At 41.6% G+C, this 17,263-nt stretch overlaps 1 protein-coding gene across 2 annotated transcripts in view; it reads left to right on the top strand.

Moving 5' to 3' along the window:
* The window catches only part of PCGF6 (polycomb group ring finger 6), a 47,908-nt gene extending 34,279 nt beyond the window's left edge, over positions 1-13,629 (top strand). Inside the window, exons 9-10 of one of the 2 annotated variants that reach the window (XM_084846423.1) lie at positions 3,480-3,566; positions 8,183-13,629. In XM_084846423.1, coding sequence (XP_084702549.1) covers positions 3,480-3,566; positions 8,183-8,251 — 156 coding nt within the window. In that variant the 3' untranslated portion in view covers positions 8,252-13,629. Of the gene's footprint in view, positions 1-3,479; positions 3,567-8,182 lie in introns of those variants that run through there. The other variant, XM_084846425.1, reaches the window with a different exon arrangement.
* Positions 13,630-17,263: the final 3,634 nt, after the last annotated feature.

Consider the following 17,263-nt stretch of genomic DNA (forward strand, 5'->3'; position numbering starts at 1 on the left):
TCCCTGCATGAGTTGAGAATGTGCCTTAGAGCACACACACTTGCACGCGCGCATGCACACACAGACTGAGTTCCCATGACACAATAAGCCACAATGGGGCATGAGCCTTGTTCAGGTTAGCATGGCTTATCGTGACATCCTAAAGTAGTGCAGAGGCTTCTTCGTGGTTTCTTAACCACACATAAGGCACTCTGAGAATCTATGGTTTGGTGTTGGGTTGTTGGGGGTGGGTTGTCATAACGTCTGAACCCAGAAGCATGGCTTGTCATCAGTTCCTTCCCTGAACATTCTTGCTTGCCAAGAGAAAACACTTTCTCTTCTCTGGCCTTGGCAACCGCGTTCATGGAAGGTTGGCTGCTGCTAAACTTCAGGTCAATAAATGGGAAAAGATCCGCCAGTCATGATTTGACCCTGGTCGAACACCCAACCCTAACCTGCATAAGATAAGGTAATGGCTGTAGCTCAGTGGTAGAGCTATGGCTCCTCTACCACTTTGCATGGAAAAGGTCCCAGGTTCAACCCCTGGTATCTTCAGGTAGGGATAGGAAAGAATCCTGCCTGAAACCCTGGAAAGCCACTTCCACTTACTATAAGCAACCTCCGATCAGCCCAATCAGAGGTTGTGAGCATCTTGTTTGAACCCTGACTGTTGGGTTGTTTAGGGGCTAAACAACCCAGCTGTTAACCCATGGTTTGTTGTTGGATTAACCACTGGGTTGTTTGGGCGAGTTTCAGCTTTTGCAGACCAAGTTTGGCCAGTCACTTCAGCGCTCAATCCTTGATCATCCTGGTTTATGAGAAATGGCTGGGAGAGGCTAACCAGCTGGGTTCAGGCAAAAAACTGCCACCAGATGACACAATAACCCAGAATGGGTTGATTAAGCCATCGTAGCTTAATTAACCCATCTTGGGCTATCGTGACGTCCGAACCCAGTCAAGTTATTTTATTTTTCTGTCATTCACAAGTGTGCAATTGCAAACAACAGAAAAATAAAATATAAAAATCCCAACCCATTTTTGCAGTAAGTAAACCCATACTCCTGGAGTAATTACACCTGTCCACCCCAATAGCGCCATCCCACCTTCAGAGTTCAGGGTCAAAGGAAGTGCTGAAGTGGTGGTGGGGAAACTGACAAGTGTCAGTTCAAGCCTTAGTACAGTGAGAGGATGAAATTGATAAGTGGGATTTCAACAAGCACAGAGGGGATATTGATCTGTACTGCTGAAAAAAGTAAATAGTGTACAGGCAAATGTGCACACTTGCAAATGACAGAAACATTAAAATAAAAAAGAACCCATCTGTGTTCTTCTGAAGCACCAGGAAAAAAAGGTTGCAAATGGAAAAAAAAATTCTGAAAAAAGGTAGCAATTGGAGCTGGGCGGGAAGCTGGAAAAGTTTTCTCTGTAGGGATGAGGATAAGAGAGGGGTTGTGCTGCAAAGGATACTGCGATAAATGCAGGAGCGGGCTGGAGGATCAAGGGGGAAACAAGCCATGGCAAGCTGCAGAGCGCCCAATTTTCTGTCAGGAGTAACACGGGTTAGTGAGTGAACAACCAACTCACCATGGCTTATTTTCAGGGTGGCTTATTGTGACATGTGGACCGGCCTACAAAACGGATTATTCTCCACCCAGTGTGGATGTGACAGAAGATTGTGCAATTGCTGTAGGGGTGCCCCTGAGGTCCTTTTGGAAGTCACCTGATTATATTCCTATTGAAATCAGTGGCCGGACTTTGTTGTAGGATAGTCCATCAGATGGATGACAAATACCCTTCAGAACCCTTCCTCAGGACCCTGCTACTTCTCCCCGAGCTTACTACTTCTTCTGATTTGCAATCCCTATCGCATTTGTACTTCAACCTCTGTCGTAATCTCCCCTTCTCACAGATGTTTCACTATACTCTGCTATTTATTTCTCTAGCTGCCACTTTGGAGCCTTGGTGGAAAATGTCTGGGCCTGTGTCCCCTTCCAAGCATATTTGCTTTAAACAATGCCCTGTGTTTTCTAGTCAGTAACAACAACACATGTGAACAATATAATATGTGAGCAACATAGTAGTAACACAAGGATTTCATTTTTTATATTTTGTATAACACAACCACAGCTATGGTCTTATTTCAAGGATTTCATGGAACCTAGCTGTAAATGACTTAATCCAGGCAGCAGCTTGAGGCTGTTGCAATCAGAGTGATAGGTAGAAGACACATTACTGATACAGTTTCTATGCCTGTCCTGAAGGCTTTGCTAACTTTAGTTCATGGCAATCTTACACTTCGATACTCTGGCCTGTTGTAGAACTGCCACTCCATGGGCTTAAAGGCACTAGAGATATGTCTGAAATTCTAGCTTTTGAAAATGGTTCTGCTAGCTTCAGAAATGCTAGCTTTTAAACCGACCCTTTTGCTTTTGCTTTTTGATTGTGAGAATAATGCCTTTATAAAATCAAGTTTGCCTACACACACCAACTGCTAAGTCCTCTGTAGTACACAAGGGTTTTGTGGGTGATGGAGAATTCTATAGCAGGTGGTTCAACATAGCAATGATTTCCTGACACTAGCAAGTTTGAACTCAGCTAATCTATGTACTAAACAAGTTGCAGGTATCACAGTTTTGCTATAGTAAAGGACATGATCACAAATGGTTAATCCTGCTTTTGTTTCGGTTGCATCATTGGAAATTACTGTGTGGATGAATTAAACAATGTCATGCAATAGCTGCATGTAGTGCTTGCATGAATGGAGTGTTCAGAGACATTCAGAGAGTTGCCAGTAATCAGGGACCTGTTAGTGCCAGATGAGATAAAGATTGCAAATAGCATGAATATAGCATCCCATAGGGAACTGGCACTCCAGAGCCCCTGTATTATTTAATTAAAACGATGCTTTGACTAAGACAGCTGCTCATGTTAACAAATGTAACCCCACCTGTTCTGAAAGGATATTTGCTATGAACATTAAGTTTTCAAGGTATTTGTTTGCCCATGCACTGGCAGTTATAAAATGATTTAATTTTTTTAATGAAGTGCATCACTGCAAATATAGAAGACAATATTTATAATCAGCATCGAAAAGTCAGATAAAAGGGGTGTACAAGTAACGTTCATTGAAAAGAAACAGGTTTTATGAAGCTTTTTTGTATATGTTTGTGCGTGTGTTTACGAGATGTCTTCAAATTAGCTTATTCTGTTCAGGAGTATGCTTGCTATGTTTATAGCTGCTTGTTACTTAATAGCTGCCATAGGCTACAAGTTCTTGATAAATGGGCATAAATTTCCATTTGAAGTGCTATCTTTCCAAATCCTCAAATTGCTTTTTGAAGCTAGAGGACTTTAAGGAGCAGTTTTGAGGTCCTGGAAAATAACTCTGGTAAGGAAACTCAGAGTGGAGGGGTGGGGATCAATTGTGGACACAGAATGTGAAAAAAATTGAAATGTTAAAAAGGATACACCTTTGATTTTGTTTAAAATGTTATTTTTAGGTAGACATAATATGTGGTGATCACCTGCTGGAACACTATCAGACTCTAAGGGAAATCCGAAGAGCTCTAGGAGAGAGTGCAGTGCAGGTAAGTTAGTGCCAAAGCTGGAAGAGAAGGTGAGGTTTTAATAAGAATGCCTTTTATTTCAAAAGGCTGAGTACCATCAACGATCGGGGTCCCCAACCTTTTGGAACCTGCGGGCACATTGGAACCTGCAAGCACATTGTTGTAGGCATCACCACAACATGGTTGCCCTGGGGGCCTGCCTGGTAATAAAAGACAAATAACTTCACCAAGAAACTGAATACAATGCAGTGTTTGGGTTTGAATCCTAAGTACCAAACCATGTATCTGGCCCATGAAGGTGCCCAATCTGGCCTGCAGAGGATTGGGCACCCTCCCCAGGCCCTGCCCTCCCCAAACCTCACCCCCTAGGCTGGAGACTTGGGGAGGAGGCGTGGGAAAGGAATCTCTGATCTGTGGTCAAAGATACAAGGAGATTCCTCTGTGTGCTACACAGCCTCCCAATCAGGAATTCTTGCTGAGTCCTTTTCTTCATGCTGAGAGAGGCACCGGGGGTGGGTGGAGTTGGTGTGGGGCAGATGATGTCACTGAGTGGGGTCAGGATGGCGGCCCCATCCCCTTGACATCATCTGTCCCACCAGCTTGGTCGGGGGAGGGTAAAAAAGTGCTTGCCTACCCCTGACATAGTGCAACAAAATACCAATTTCCCAAAATGAAAACTAAGAAGGCAGACTGATGATGCTCAAAGATAAGTTATTTGCCCAAGAAACTGGGATAAGACAGAGGTTGGGTTTGAGCTCCAAATATCAAACAACATATTTGTCCCAATGAAGCACTACAAAATACACATTTCATGGAAGGAAAATTGGTGATGCTGAGAGAACAGTACCCCAGCAAGCAACACACAGACAAAACTACTCCCCCAAGCAAATACATAGTAAGAGACTTTGTATAATTTAATGTTAAATATTTCATTCCATCATCTCACAGCATATTAACTAGTAATGGCCTTACAATTCCCCCCTCCCGCCCCCCAATTAGGCAAGGTTAGTAAGAGGGTGGCCCTGCTAGAGGCTAGTGCTCTGCTTTCCAAACACACACACACACACACACACACAGGCAAAACACACACCCCAGTTGCTGTTTCTCTGCCCCCGCCCCCCAGGCTTACCAGTCAGTGGCAAGGAACCCTTTCCTTTATCCTTAAAAAAATAGTTTTAGCTAGTTGGCTGTGCAATGTGGAGCCTATAGTCATTCAGGGTAAAGGAAAGGAAGAGGGTGGCAGCGCTGCTGGAGGCCAGTGCTCTGCTTTCCAGCTGCCCAAGATAATTTTTTAATGTTATATGTAAAATTTTAAAACAAACGGACATTAGAGGTGCAGGGGACTTTGGCAGATGCCTTGGGAGGTGTCTGGAGGTGCTGTGAGTGCCATGTTGCTGACCCCAGATCAGCATTTTCTAGCAGTGTTTTCACACATCGGTAGCTGGCTGTTCTGCATGTATTTATATAATAGAATGTGTTAGAGAAGCTAGGCTGTGATGGTGAGGATTTTAGATTGTTCAACAATTGTTCAACAATAGCAATAACAAAACAACTCTTCTCCTACTCTAAATTATACTGCTAAAATGAAGAAAGCTTTGGTGGTGGAGTAACCATGAATGGATTGTTGTGTAGAAGGACTGTGAGCTCTGTTCAGTTCTAGAACCCAAGTTCATTCATTCTAACTGTATATCTTCTGCATCAGGCTCTGGTGGAGCTTGAGGTTCCAGTAAAAATAAAGTAGATCTCAAAAGCCTGAAGTCTGTCCACCTCTGTTGTAAATAAATTGACAAATATCAAGTAAATGTATCATTCACCATTTTCTAACATGCACTAATAGATGTCATTCTACATTCAATAAGAACCTGAATATACTAGGCTACGTACATGCTTATTAATTGCCTGTTGGAAAAAAAAGTGCTCTAACTGAGCAATCTTATATGGAGAATGGCAGCTGCATCCTATACATGCTCAGTCTGGGAGTGGAGCAGAAAAACACAAAACCAGAAAATACAGAAATGGTGTAAAAATGGCAGACACATCCACAGATAGCATCCCTGGAAATACTGTCAGTGGCAACTTATCAGGGACTGTGCCAACAACACCCACATGCTTGAGGGAGCCAGTGAACTTACAACAAAAGGAACATGCCCCCGGCACAAGCTTCTTTATTATTACACACACACAACATGGAAGACAATGATCCCAACCCATCAGCTGTGATATCATAGTCTGCAACAAGGCTGCTACTGCCGGTCTCCAGGCTTCCCTTCACACAGTCTCCTTATGCGCATCACAAGCACCATTTTGGAGCAGAACCAAAAAGGAAAGGAAAAAGAGCCCACACAACAGGGAACTCACATAGCTCTCTAGGCAGGATTCCTATGGAGAGCTGAATGGTTGGCACCATCTTCTTTAGCTGCCCTGATAGCTTGTTAGCGCAGGATGGGGAGGGTATGGATCTGGAATCAGAACTGACAGTGCTGATCGTGTGTATTGCAGTGCAAGAGTACTGTGCACCTAGCAGGTGCAGGGTGTAATCCCCCGCCCCCACTCCCTGGCAGCATTATTTTGTGTACTTTGGTCACATTTAGAGCAACAATCTTGAATGTAGAAACCTCTTTTCATACACAGATTGACTTTGCTTGTTCAGAGCAGGAATGCAAAAATTTCATCACTGTAGTTGTACAAATCATACATACTAAGAACATTTTTATAATGAAATATAGCGTAATCTGGTGGCTACTTTCATCAACTCAACACCATTTTGTTAAAGCATCTTGTTCCATATTTAGGCTGACCATACGTACCATTTTAAACGGGACAGTACCATTTTTTCATATTTCCTGTCCATCCCGTCGTTTTAATATAAATGTCAATTTTGTCCCGTTTTTTTGGAAAAGCTGAATGTGTTTATCATAAGGCTCTATGCTAATCAATGCGTGCAGTAAAACTACTAGTGTGACGAAAGAGGAAGTTCCATTTACTTTATCCAGTCAGGGCCAGGCTTCTTGAGCTAGCGACGATCAGACACTGCCCCCTTGCTTGTCTGCAGTGGCGGGGAATTCAAGAGGCGGTCGCTAAGCCCCATTCAGCATGTGGGAGCCAGGAGGGTGAGTCTTACTGTTATTTCCACCATCATTCTGCCCATAGAGATTCTTTGTGCCCTACATTCAGTTTGATCCATCCCGTTTTTGTCATCCCAATATCCCGTTTTTGTCTCAAGGAAATATGGTCAGCCTATCCATATTGGAACACTCCTGATATGTTCCTTTCGCACATTGGTGCACAAGTGCTAACTGTGCATCCTAGATCAAGTGTCAATATGAAGTGAAATTGGCAGTCACCAGAGAGTGGTGTTAAAACACCAGTAAGTTTACTTTATTTTTGTTCTTAGCTGATATTTTGTTAGGTTGTAGATCTTTTCCAACCACCAGATCTCCATTATCAAAATACAGTATATGTCAGATGGAGACACAATCACTATGTTCCCTTTTACATCTACTAGCAGTTTCCATGCAAGCTGCTCAGGAAAGTGTGAGGCTACTGGCATACTTGTGGTCAGGCTGAAGCTATGTGAAGGCACCATTTGTGTGAATCAGTACTTCCATGCTTGGGCTGTATATGAGGGTGTTGTGATTTGGGTGATCACAGTGGCTCAATAAAGTTCACAGAAATTATGCCTCCATATAAGCATGGTGCTGTGAACTCTTGAGGCTTTTACATGGGATCACAAGTGTGAGCCAACCCTACGTAACACTGCCTAAACAATGCTCCCTGTATCATATATTCTTTATTCTGCTAGACTCCAGTATTTTGTTTCAGGGAAATTTTCTTTTTTTAATGCTTTGTCCTGGAAGCTAGAATTGAAGCCTGTTTGTAGGGAAGGAACAAGTAATTCCCTTGCTGCCAGACCTGTATCGCTCTCTGTGTATTTCCCCTTGCCCAACAATGCATGCACTATACACACAATGGAGATCTGCAGGAAGTCAGGGTTTCCCAGTAAACAGGTGTTTAGGATGACCCATCTGCCATTAACACTACACAGGTTTAGCTGAGAGAAGCATTTGTTTAGCTGCAACAAACACATTTCAAAGTGTTCCTCAAACTTCCTGAAAGGAGGGTTGGACTTTGGGCAATCTCTGCAATATGCCTAGGTATGTGAAAAAGCTGAGTCAAAAGATGAAGTGGGTGCCATCTGAAGTGGTACAGTTCAGCAATGGGGTGTGCATCTTGGCTCTTAGTCTCTTCTTGAAGGGGGTATTGGATTGTACAGCCCCAGGTATATAGCAGAAACAATATAATATAATGGACTCTTCAAACATTTTAGTGCCATCACTAACTGGAACTACCCAGGGAGGAATTACAAGCGGGCTTCGTTATTAGGTGAGCTTGCCTTTCTCCTCCCCTGCTGAATGACCAGTCTGGGTGATCCTGTGTTTTACGCTTCACGGCCAAGAACAGCTTTTCATTGGAAGGCTGGGTGGGGGATGCTGGGAGTTGTAGTCCAACACATCTGGAGGGTCTCAAGTTGGGAAAGGCTAGTATAAGGAAACTTAGCTGTGCCAAACCTTCACTTCTTCTCTATTTGCTGATTGCATTGAATTATTTACAAGTGTGATTTCTTTTCTTCTTTCTAGGATGGCTTACTTGTACTTCACTATGGCCTCATTCTTAGCAGAGATTCCAGTCTTTCAAGGATTTGTTAAATATCATCAGTTGAAGGTCTCAGAAGGAACAAATCATTCTCAATCCTGAAATGCACCGGAGAAGGCCATCTTATAGGAAGGAATTAAACAAATGCACCGCTGTTTGCTCTACATAGTAAGTTAGGACTTGACTTAAACCAGTAAGAAAAAGAACTTCTGTGCCAATAAGTACAGCTATAAATACAGTGCTCTTATGTCATCAGCGCCTAGCTAGCTCAAGGAAGAGCAAACCTATCAAGGTGACTGGATTCATTTTAAATGCTGTATTTATCTTTCAGTATTCACAACTTACTCCCAAGATTTGAGCATGATAAAAGTATTTATCTGAAATATCTTAAATATACAGTTACAGTGGTGTTCTCAGGGATGATCTCCAGTGTGTAGTGCATGTCATATTAGAAAAGACATGTATTCGTCTTAGAGACATTTGATTGTATACTAGTTGAATTGATTTAGAAATAATAGATAAAATATTACAGGTGTGTCTCTAGACAAAGTGGAAGATAACCACCTTTTTAAAATTGCAAGCATTATATTTCATGTCTTAATTGAGGAATAGCATTAAAATCAGTAAAGTCCTATCCAGTTAGTGAAACTGCAAAAGGAATTGGATACATGTTAACTATAAAACAGATTATTCTTCACCCAGTGTGGATGTGACAGAAGATTGTACAATTGCTGTAGGGGTGCCTCTGAGGTCCTTTCGGAAGTCACCTGATTATATTCCTATTGAAATCAGTGGCCGGACTTTGTTGTAGGATAGTCCATCAGATGGATGACAAATACCCTTCAGAACTCTTCCTCAGGACCCTGCTACTTCTCCCCGAGCTTACTACTTCTTCTGATTTGCAATCCCTATCACATTTGTACTTCAACCTCACAACCTCTGTCGTAATCTCCCCTTCTCACAGATGTTTCACTATACTCTGCTATTTATTTTTCTAGCTGCCGCTTTGGAGCCTTGGTGGAAAATGTCTGGGCCTATGTCCCCTTCCAAGCATATTTGCTTTAGTCAGTAACAACAACACATGTGAACAATATAGTAGTAGTATGTGAGCAACATAGTAGCAACACAAGGATTTCATTTTCTATATTTTGTATAACACAACCACAGCTATGGTCTTATTTCAAGGATTTCATGGAACCTAGCTGTAAATGACTTAATCCAGGCAGCAGCTTGAAGCTGTTGCAATCAGAGTGATAGGTAGAAGACATTACTGATACAGTTTCTATGCGTGTGCTGAAGGCTTTGCTAACCTTAGTTCATAGCAATCTTACACTTCGATATCTGGCCTGTTGTAGAACTGCCATTCCATGGGCTTAAAGGCACTAGAGATATGTCTGAAATTCTAGCTTTTGAAAATGGTTCTGCTAGCTTCTGAAATGCTAGCTTTTAAACCGACCCTTTTGCTTTTGCTTTTTGATTGTGAAAATAATGCCTTTATAAAATCAAGTTTGCTACAATAATTTTTTTGGGAGGGTGGGTATTACTAAATATTTACCTATTTATATTTAAAACATCCAATTTATTTTCAAGATTTCTATAAAAGTCAGTCAAAAGGAACAAAAATGTTTTTTGTAAATATTTCTGTGTACTATGTTAAGAGATTAAATATTGTAAGTATTAAAAGTCCTTTTCAAAAGAAAGTCTTCCCAAATGAAAAAAATAAAAAGTCATACTAAGTCCGGAACAGCAGATGTAAGGACAATAAGGCAAGAAAAAAATTGAGGATCTTATTGCTAAAGGCATTAAAACATTTTTTTAATATAGCACATACAAGAAAGCAGCCAGGGAGGCACTTGGATCACTGAACAGCAGAGGTATGACTGAAAGATTACAGGGAGATTATGGACAAGTTAAATGAATTATTTGCATTGGACTTCAGCATAGAAAATGGTGGGTTATCTGACAAATTACCAACTAACTACTGGCTCCATTTTGCATGCAATTGTGAATTCTTGAAGGACTCAAACATTTTTTTCTAACAAAAATGTGAAATTTGTTACAAAAGTCAGCCTCTTTACCAGAGATTGACTGGAATGTAACTAATGTAACACTAATTTGTAAAAGGGTTCATGGGAGAAACTTTGTCCCAGAAAAATTGGCAGAAAGCATAGAATCATAGAATCATAGAATAGTAGGGTTGGAAGGGGCCTACAAGGCCATCGAGTCCAACCCCCTGCTCAATGCAGGAATCCAAGTCAGAGCATCCCTGACAAATGGCTGTCCAGCCTCGTCTTAAAGGCCTCCAGTGTGGGAGAGCCCACCACCTCCCCAGGTAATTGGTTCCATTGCCGTATTGCTCTGACACTCAGGAAGTTTTTCCTGATGTTCAGCCGGAATCTGGCTTCCTGTAACTTGAGCCCATTATTCCGTGTCCTGCACTCTGGGATGATCAAGAAGAGATCCTGGCCTTCTTCTCTGTGACAACCTTTCAAGTACTTGAAGAGTGCTATCATATCTCCCCTCAGTCTTCTCTTCTCAAGGCTAAACATGCCCAGTTCTTTCAGTCTCTCTTCATAGGGCTTTGTTTCCAGTCCCCTGATCATCTTTGTTGCCCTCCTTTGAACCCTCTCCAGCATGACGAAAGAAAAGAACACGCCTCTGTGAGGAAGCATCAGCATGGGTTCTGTAAAAGCCAGTCCTGCCTTCCCAACTTTCAGAGTTCTTGTAGACTATCAACAAACATGTAGGTAGGTAGAAGTCTAATGATACACATTACATATACTTGGACTCCTATTTTTTATTTTTGTTTGGCAACATCCCTCACCAAAGACTGTTGAGCAGACTTAGCACTCATGGCATAAGAAGACACGTCTCATAACTGATAACTGATTAAAGAACAGGAAATGGAGGATAGGAATGAATTGATAGTTTTCAAAATGGAAAGAAACAAGCAGTGGGGTCACCTGAGGATCTGTATTTATGCTGTTGCTATTCAGCTTATCCGTAACTGATCTGAAGTCAGTGGTGAGCAGTGCAATGGCCCAGGTTTTTGGTTAACCCCAAATGATTTAGGATAGGGGAGACACAAGCAGATTGTGTGAGCTCCAAAAGGATCTTTCTCTGAGCTAGGTGAAGGTGCCACAAAATGAAAAATTAGATATATTTGTTTAATTTATTGCTACCCCACCTTTTAGGGCAAACCCTCAGAAGGCAGCTTACAACACAAATGTTAAATAAAATACATAATATATAAACAACATCGGAGTAAAATATATATATAGGAGACCAGCAATAAGGTTAATAAAAAGCTTGGTGGAATGAATTAAAAAAAAAAGCCTTCAGGGAATGCTTAAAAGCCACATGAGAGAAGGGGAATTAGAGTTATTAGGGGAGGGAATTCCACAGGTGTGGGGCCACCACTGAAAAGGCTCTGTCCCAAGAACCTGCCAACCTGATCAACCAGACTGTAAGGTCTCTAAGGCCAATTAACTTAAGGAATTCACTGCTACAAGATGTGATGATGACTACTGATGTAGATGGCTTTAAAGGACAGCTTAGCAAAATTAATTGTCATTGATTGCCAAGTGGACATAATGACAACCTAATGGTTTAAAAATGGATGGATTTGTTGTGTACAAGTGGGAGAGAGCAGGCGTGCTGCCCACAATGTGCCTGCCTCTTCCACTTTTACTCAGCAACCCACAATTGGCTCCTTCGTAGGTTGCTAAATGTGATGTCTTAATCCGGACTGCTGGGTTTAGGGGCTAAACCACCCAGTAGTTAACCCAATAACAAACCATGGGTTAACCACTGCATGGTTTAGCCTCTAAAGAAACCAGCAGTTATGGTTCAAACATCACACTCAGTAGCTTACAAAGCCAATTGTGGGTTGTGCAGTAAAAGCAGAAGAGGCAGGTGCGCTGCAGTCAGCACATGCGCTCTCTCCTGTTCATGCACGACACGCGTACCAGGTTAATGTCTATGAGTACCAGTTGCTGGTGGGCAAACAGTGGGGAATAGTTGCTGCTTCCATTCTCTGTTTTTGGGCCATCTGGAGGTGTCTGGCTGGCTACTGTTAGAAAGAAGATGTTAGGCTACATGGACCTTTGGTCTGATCCAGCAGGGCTGCTCTTTTGTTCTTGTGCTGGGAGTTCTTTCAGTAATTAATCTTAGCCATAATAACCTTTTCATATCCTGTGTCATTAAAGTAGTGGAAGAGGGTGTCTAGGAGCAGCAGCAGTCAAGGTACGCTACAAAGGAGGTTTCAGATTGTATGTGTACATCTCTCAGCATCCAGTTTGTTCCATGTGTCCCACAGAATAGACTAGTAAGGCTCCTTGGGCGTTGTCTTCTGAAAAGGAATCTGAATTTAAAACTGATTTGGAATAACTAGCCAAATCTTGAGAATGCTCTAATCCTTAAAAATTAAGAACTATGGGGGAACCTAAAGGATCACCTATAAGTGAACATGTTCACCCAATAAATTACCTAGAAAACAAAAGATGATAAACCTAAATTGATTAAATAAATCATACTGTGCACACACACTACAGAAGAAGCACATTCCTTTGTTGTTTCTCTTGTTCCTTCATTTTGTTCTGCAGCAAAAAAATCTAGAACTCATTCCAAATGTTGCCTTGTCAATTATTTGTTGAGTGAAATTAATCTCTGTCAGAAATACCATAAATACATCCTGGATCCATGATCACATCTTCGGTCAAGTGCAGGATATTTATTTGGTATGTGCACACATCTCCTTGCCAATACTCCATCATCCCATTATATCCTTTCATGTATACATTTCTCTTCAGCTGGGTCTACTGCCGCACCACCACTTGACAACATTGTACATTTATGGAGAACTCTGATACTGACTTCAGAAACAATACACATTCATCTCTGTGTAAGACTAGCAAGAGCAATAACATGATTGTGAAATGGGAAGCTTCTATTTGGCTGGAATCTCCAGTGAAGGGGAGGTATTTTCATTCATCAATATTTTGAGGCTGAGGCCTCAGACAGTAATACTGAATTCTTTTTTCCATGGTGAAAATACGCTGAACCATTGGCCCCTTTGCTTCTCTTGTATACTCAGCTGATCGTGACATGATTTCCTGTTATACAAAGCAGCCAATGAGCTACTGCAGAGATATAAATCTTTAAAAACCTGCAGAATGACTCAGTCCTCTCCTCTTGCAACCTCTGGCATTTTTTTCTTTCCCTTTGTTATTCTCAGCTTGTTATATTTTTGTGGTTGGGGGTAATACAGCAGGATCTGACTGTTCAAATAAACTGGAGTGACGTAATGAGATTTTTATATGCGCTTGAAGACAAAAAGCCCACAGGTCTATCAGCAATAAATCATAACACAAGATTATGTTTTTAAAAGCTAATGCATCCATCAGATTTCTAGGGTTGGAAACGTCATGATGTTGGGGAAGAAATTAACCCTTTAAGGCTCAATTCTTACACATGAGGTGCTTAGGCTTGAGGGCAGTAGAGTACTTAGGGCGGCAAGCTGGCTTACAGTGCAGTCCTGTAGAGGTTTACTCAGAGATAAGTGTGTTTAGGATTTTAGCCTTGGTTACCTAACCAAAGACATAAATATTTTAAAAACAATGTAAATAAATTTGAGTAACATTTAAAATAATACAACCAGACTATGCTGTCTAACATTTGTTTACTGTTTAGGTTATCAATTTGTATATATACATCAATTACTAAAATAAACATAATTTTAAAAAATGTGTGCCATTTGTGTGCTAAACTTGTGTGCTCAAGTTCTTGAGCCTCAGCCAACAAAAATGGAGGCTTTAAGGGAAATGCAGAAGGCTGTACTAGCAATATGTCCCTCTCTAGCATGTTGCTCTCAAGCATTTTGTCCAACAAGATCTGTGGCTGAAGCTGCAGAGTAAACTAGTCACCAAGTAAATAAACTTACTGGCACCCTAGAGAGCAAGCTTTTACATTCAAAATGAGGAAAAATGTGTTCTGCAATAGAAAGGGAGTGATTCAGTGAAATGACCCATTGTTTAGCTTAATTAATTTCACATTAATTACTGGGTCTCCCCATGAATAACTAGAACTCTAGGAAGATGACAGTGATCATCAAATAGTTTTAGCCTAGCCATTGCAATATTTTCTACAGTGACAGAAAAAGTATGAGACACCACAGGTATGTATTGAGAGCCAGTGTGGTGTAGTGGCTAGAGTGTTGGACTGGGAGTCGGGAGTTCCAGGTTCTAGTCCCCACTTGGCCATGGAAGCTCACTGGGTGACGTTGGGCCAGTCACAGACTCTCCGCCCAATCCACCTCAAAGGGTTGTTGTGAGGATAAAATGGAGGAGGAGGATTACTATGCCACCTCGGGTTCCTTGAGGAGGAAAAAAGGCGGGATATAAATGTAATAAATAAATAAATAAATGCTTCAAGTAAAGGAGGGATGGGCAACTTGTGGCTCTCTGGATGTTGGATTGCAATTCCCATTATTCCTTGCCATTGGCTGTGCTAATTGGGGCAGCTGGGAGTTGCAGTTCAGCAACATCTGGAGGGCCACAAGTTTTTCATCCCTGAATTACCTTTATTAAGGACATCAGTGGCTTTTCTTTGTTCCAAAAGAGCATCCTCTTTTACAAAGCATTCCTAGCACAAAGCTAAGCCATGCCACTTTCTCAGTGTCTCCACTACCACACTTGAAAAATTCTCTCAACAGTGGCTAGCCTATTGGCCACTGACCAAATTTGATAACTTGCCAGTAATCACAAGAAGCACAGTAACCTCTTGGTAAGTGAGTGTCCTTTAAATGCAGTCCCCAGCTGTACAAGAGCGGCTTTCGCATGACCCACTCTCACACAACTGGGGACTGTGTATGGATGTGAGTCCCACAGAATTGGTACTGTCTCAGTCCCAGGAGCGGGACTGATTCTGTAGGAAAGGTCCAGGCAATCAGCCCTGTTCATGTGGCTGTGTCATTCAGCCTCAGCCCCCAACTACAAGGGAGCCTATCATGGAGAAGCACCATACAATAATAACATATTCTCATGTGCCATTGTCACTGTTTGTAAGGCCCCAGGCCTGTAAGCAAGCTAATAGTTTAGGAAGGCTTAGAGATCCATAATGCTCTCTGCTTTGGTTCATTATTAGTTGCAATTCTCTTGCAGGTGGGCCTCTCAGCTTGTAAGATGAGTCAAAGGTCAATATGGCTGCCTTAGCACATTCCATGCTAACGAGCTCTGGTACCATTTATCTTATCAGAGCCTAGGATGTGCCTGAGAAGTGAAGCTCTGTTTACCTTGAGCCACAGGTGTCCATGCTGAGAAAATTACGGTAGTCTTGCTTCTGCCAAATATGTTACTATGCACCATTGGCTATGCTGGAAAAGTTGTAGATGAACTCAAATTAATGCTTACACCTGTCATACTACCTCATTGCTATGCCTGAATAACATGTATGATATAAAAGTAATCTTGTGACAGAGTTCGGGGTTCAGAGCCTTTGATCCAACGATTGGGTACACCTGTGCCCTGTAAGTACTCAATAAAATCTCCTTGTAAGCAAACCTGGACCTGACTTAACACTTTCGCAGTACCCCTAAATTATGGAAGCCCATGGCTGGGGCAAACACTATTACACATAAAAATCATGCTGATACCATGTTTTCACATTAAATTTCAAATGGAATGTATCAATGGGATTGTACGATACTTTTTCCACATCAAAGGAGCACTCTAGTGCCCCTTTAAGGCAATCTGCAAAAAAGAAAAAGGATTCCACCATTATAAATGTCATAATTCTATTGGTTATAGAAATGACACCAGTTGAGAATAATTTGAAACTTGACATCCATGGTCTACACGAAGTTTATTAATGTGCCAAATTTCAGAACAATTTGATAAAAGTTGCCACAGGTTCAGCAGATTAAAAAGTGCTAAAGATGGACACGTTTACCCTTTGGAATATATGTATCATATATTCCTTTCAAATTTTGGTGATAATCACTGATGTACTTTAGTCTTGTCAAGGAAGGCAATCCTTCATTGGTTTAATTAAGTTCTGAGCAGACGTTCAAATATTTTTAAGGTTTTCCTGCCCCATTGAACTCAGGAAATTGGAAACTAAGGCTATTGCTTTAACAGGCATGATCAGTAATGATCATAGAATCATAGAATAGTAGGGTTGGAAGTGGCCTACAAGACCATCAAGTCCAACCCCGACATTTATGTTGCACAATGTCGCATTGTGTTGGTTACAACTTGCCCTTCACACTCCCACTTTTCGTTGGTCTTTCAGGCCCAAATCCAGATGTTGCCTATAAATAGGAGTGGCTCAACTCACAGGATGATTCCTCTAGCTATACAGTAAGGCTCAGATGCTTCGTAAGGCAATATAGACCCATGACAACATGGAGTACCAGGCACTCCATCCTCCCTATCTGGCTTTAGGCCTGATAGACCAAGGAAAAGTGTGGGTGAATGGAGGGTAAGTTGTAAGAAAGCACAATTTGTGATATTGCACATCATTACGGATCACAGGGCATGCCTATTTGCTTCCAATTTCATGACTTTGTGGAGCTTGAGCCAACATGAGATAGCCTTAACTCTGGTCTTAAACTGGCAGGTTTAACTGAATTAATTAAAGCATGAGACTGGAGTGACAAGTTTCCCAAGACACTGGGGCAAGAATGATCTGCAACCACTTCACATCTGGGATTTGCTTATCCTCAGGATGTAACAAATTTGGGAAGAATTTCCCCCCAAATCAAAGTGGTGACGACTCTGGGTATTTCTTTTCACCTTCCCCTATGCCATTCCCCCATTCTTGTATGACTCTTGTATAGTTCACCCTCTGTGCTTATAAGCATTGTGTGACTCAGATTATGTAGGATATAAAGTGGTGAACGGCTAGTTCTTCTGCATTAGGCAAGGTGTTGGACTAGCTGGTTTTGATTCTTCTATGAAAAGGTTTAATATGTAGCATAAAATGATCAAAGACAATTAAACATGCTGCTTAGGACAGGAATTGCTTGGAAAAGTACAAGGTCCTTGCCAGGGAAAATGCCAGCGTGA

The sequence above is a fragment of the Heloderma suspectum genome, chromosome 3, assembly GCF_057233095.1.
Source record: "Heloderma suspectum isolate Gila_16-S chromosome 3, 16-S_ref, whole genome shotgun sequence".
Taxonomy (NCBI): domain Eukaryota; kingdom Metazoa; phylum Chordata; class Lepidosauria; order Squamata; family Helodermatidae; genus Heloderma; species Heloderma suspectum.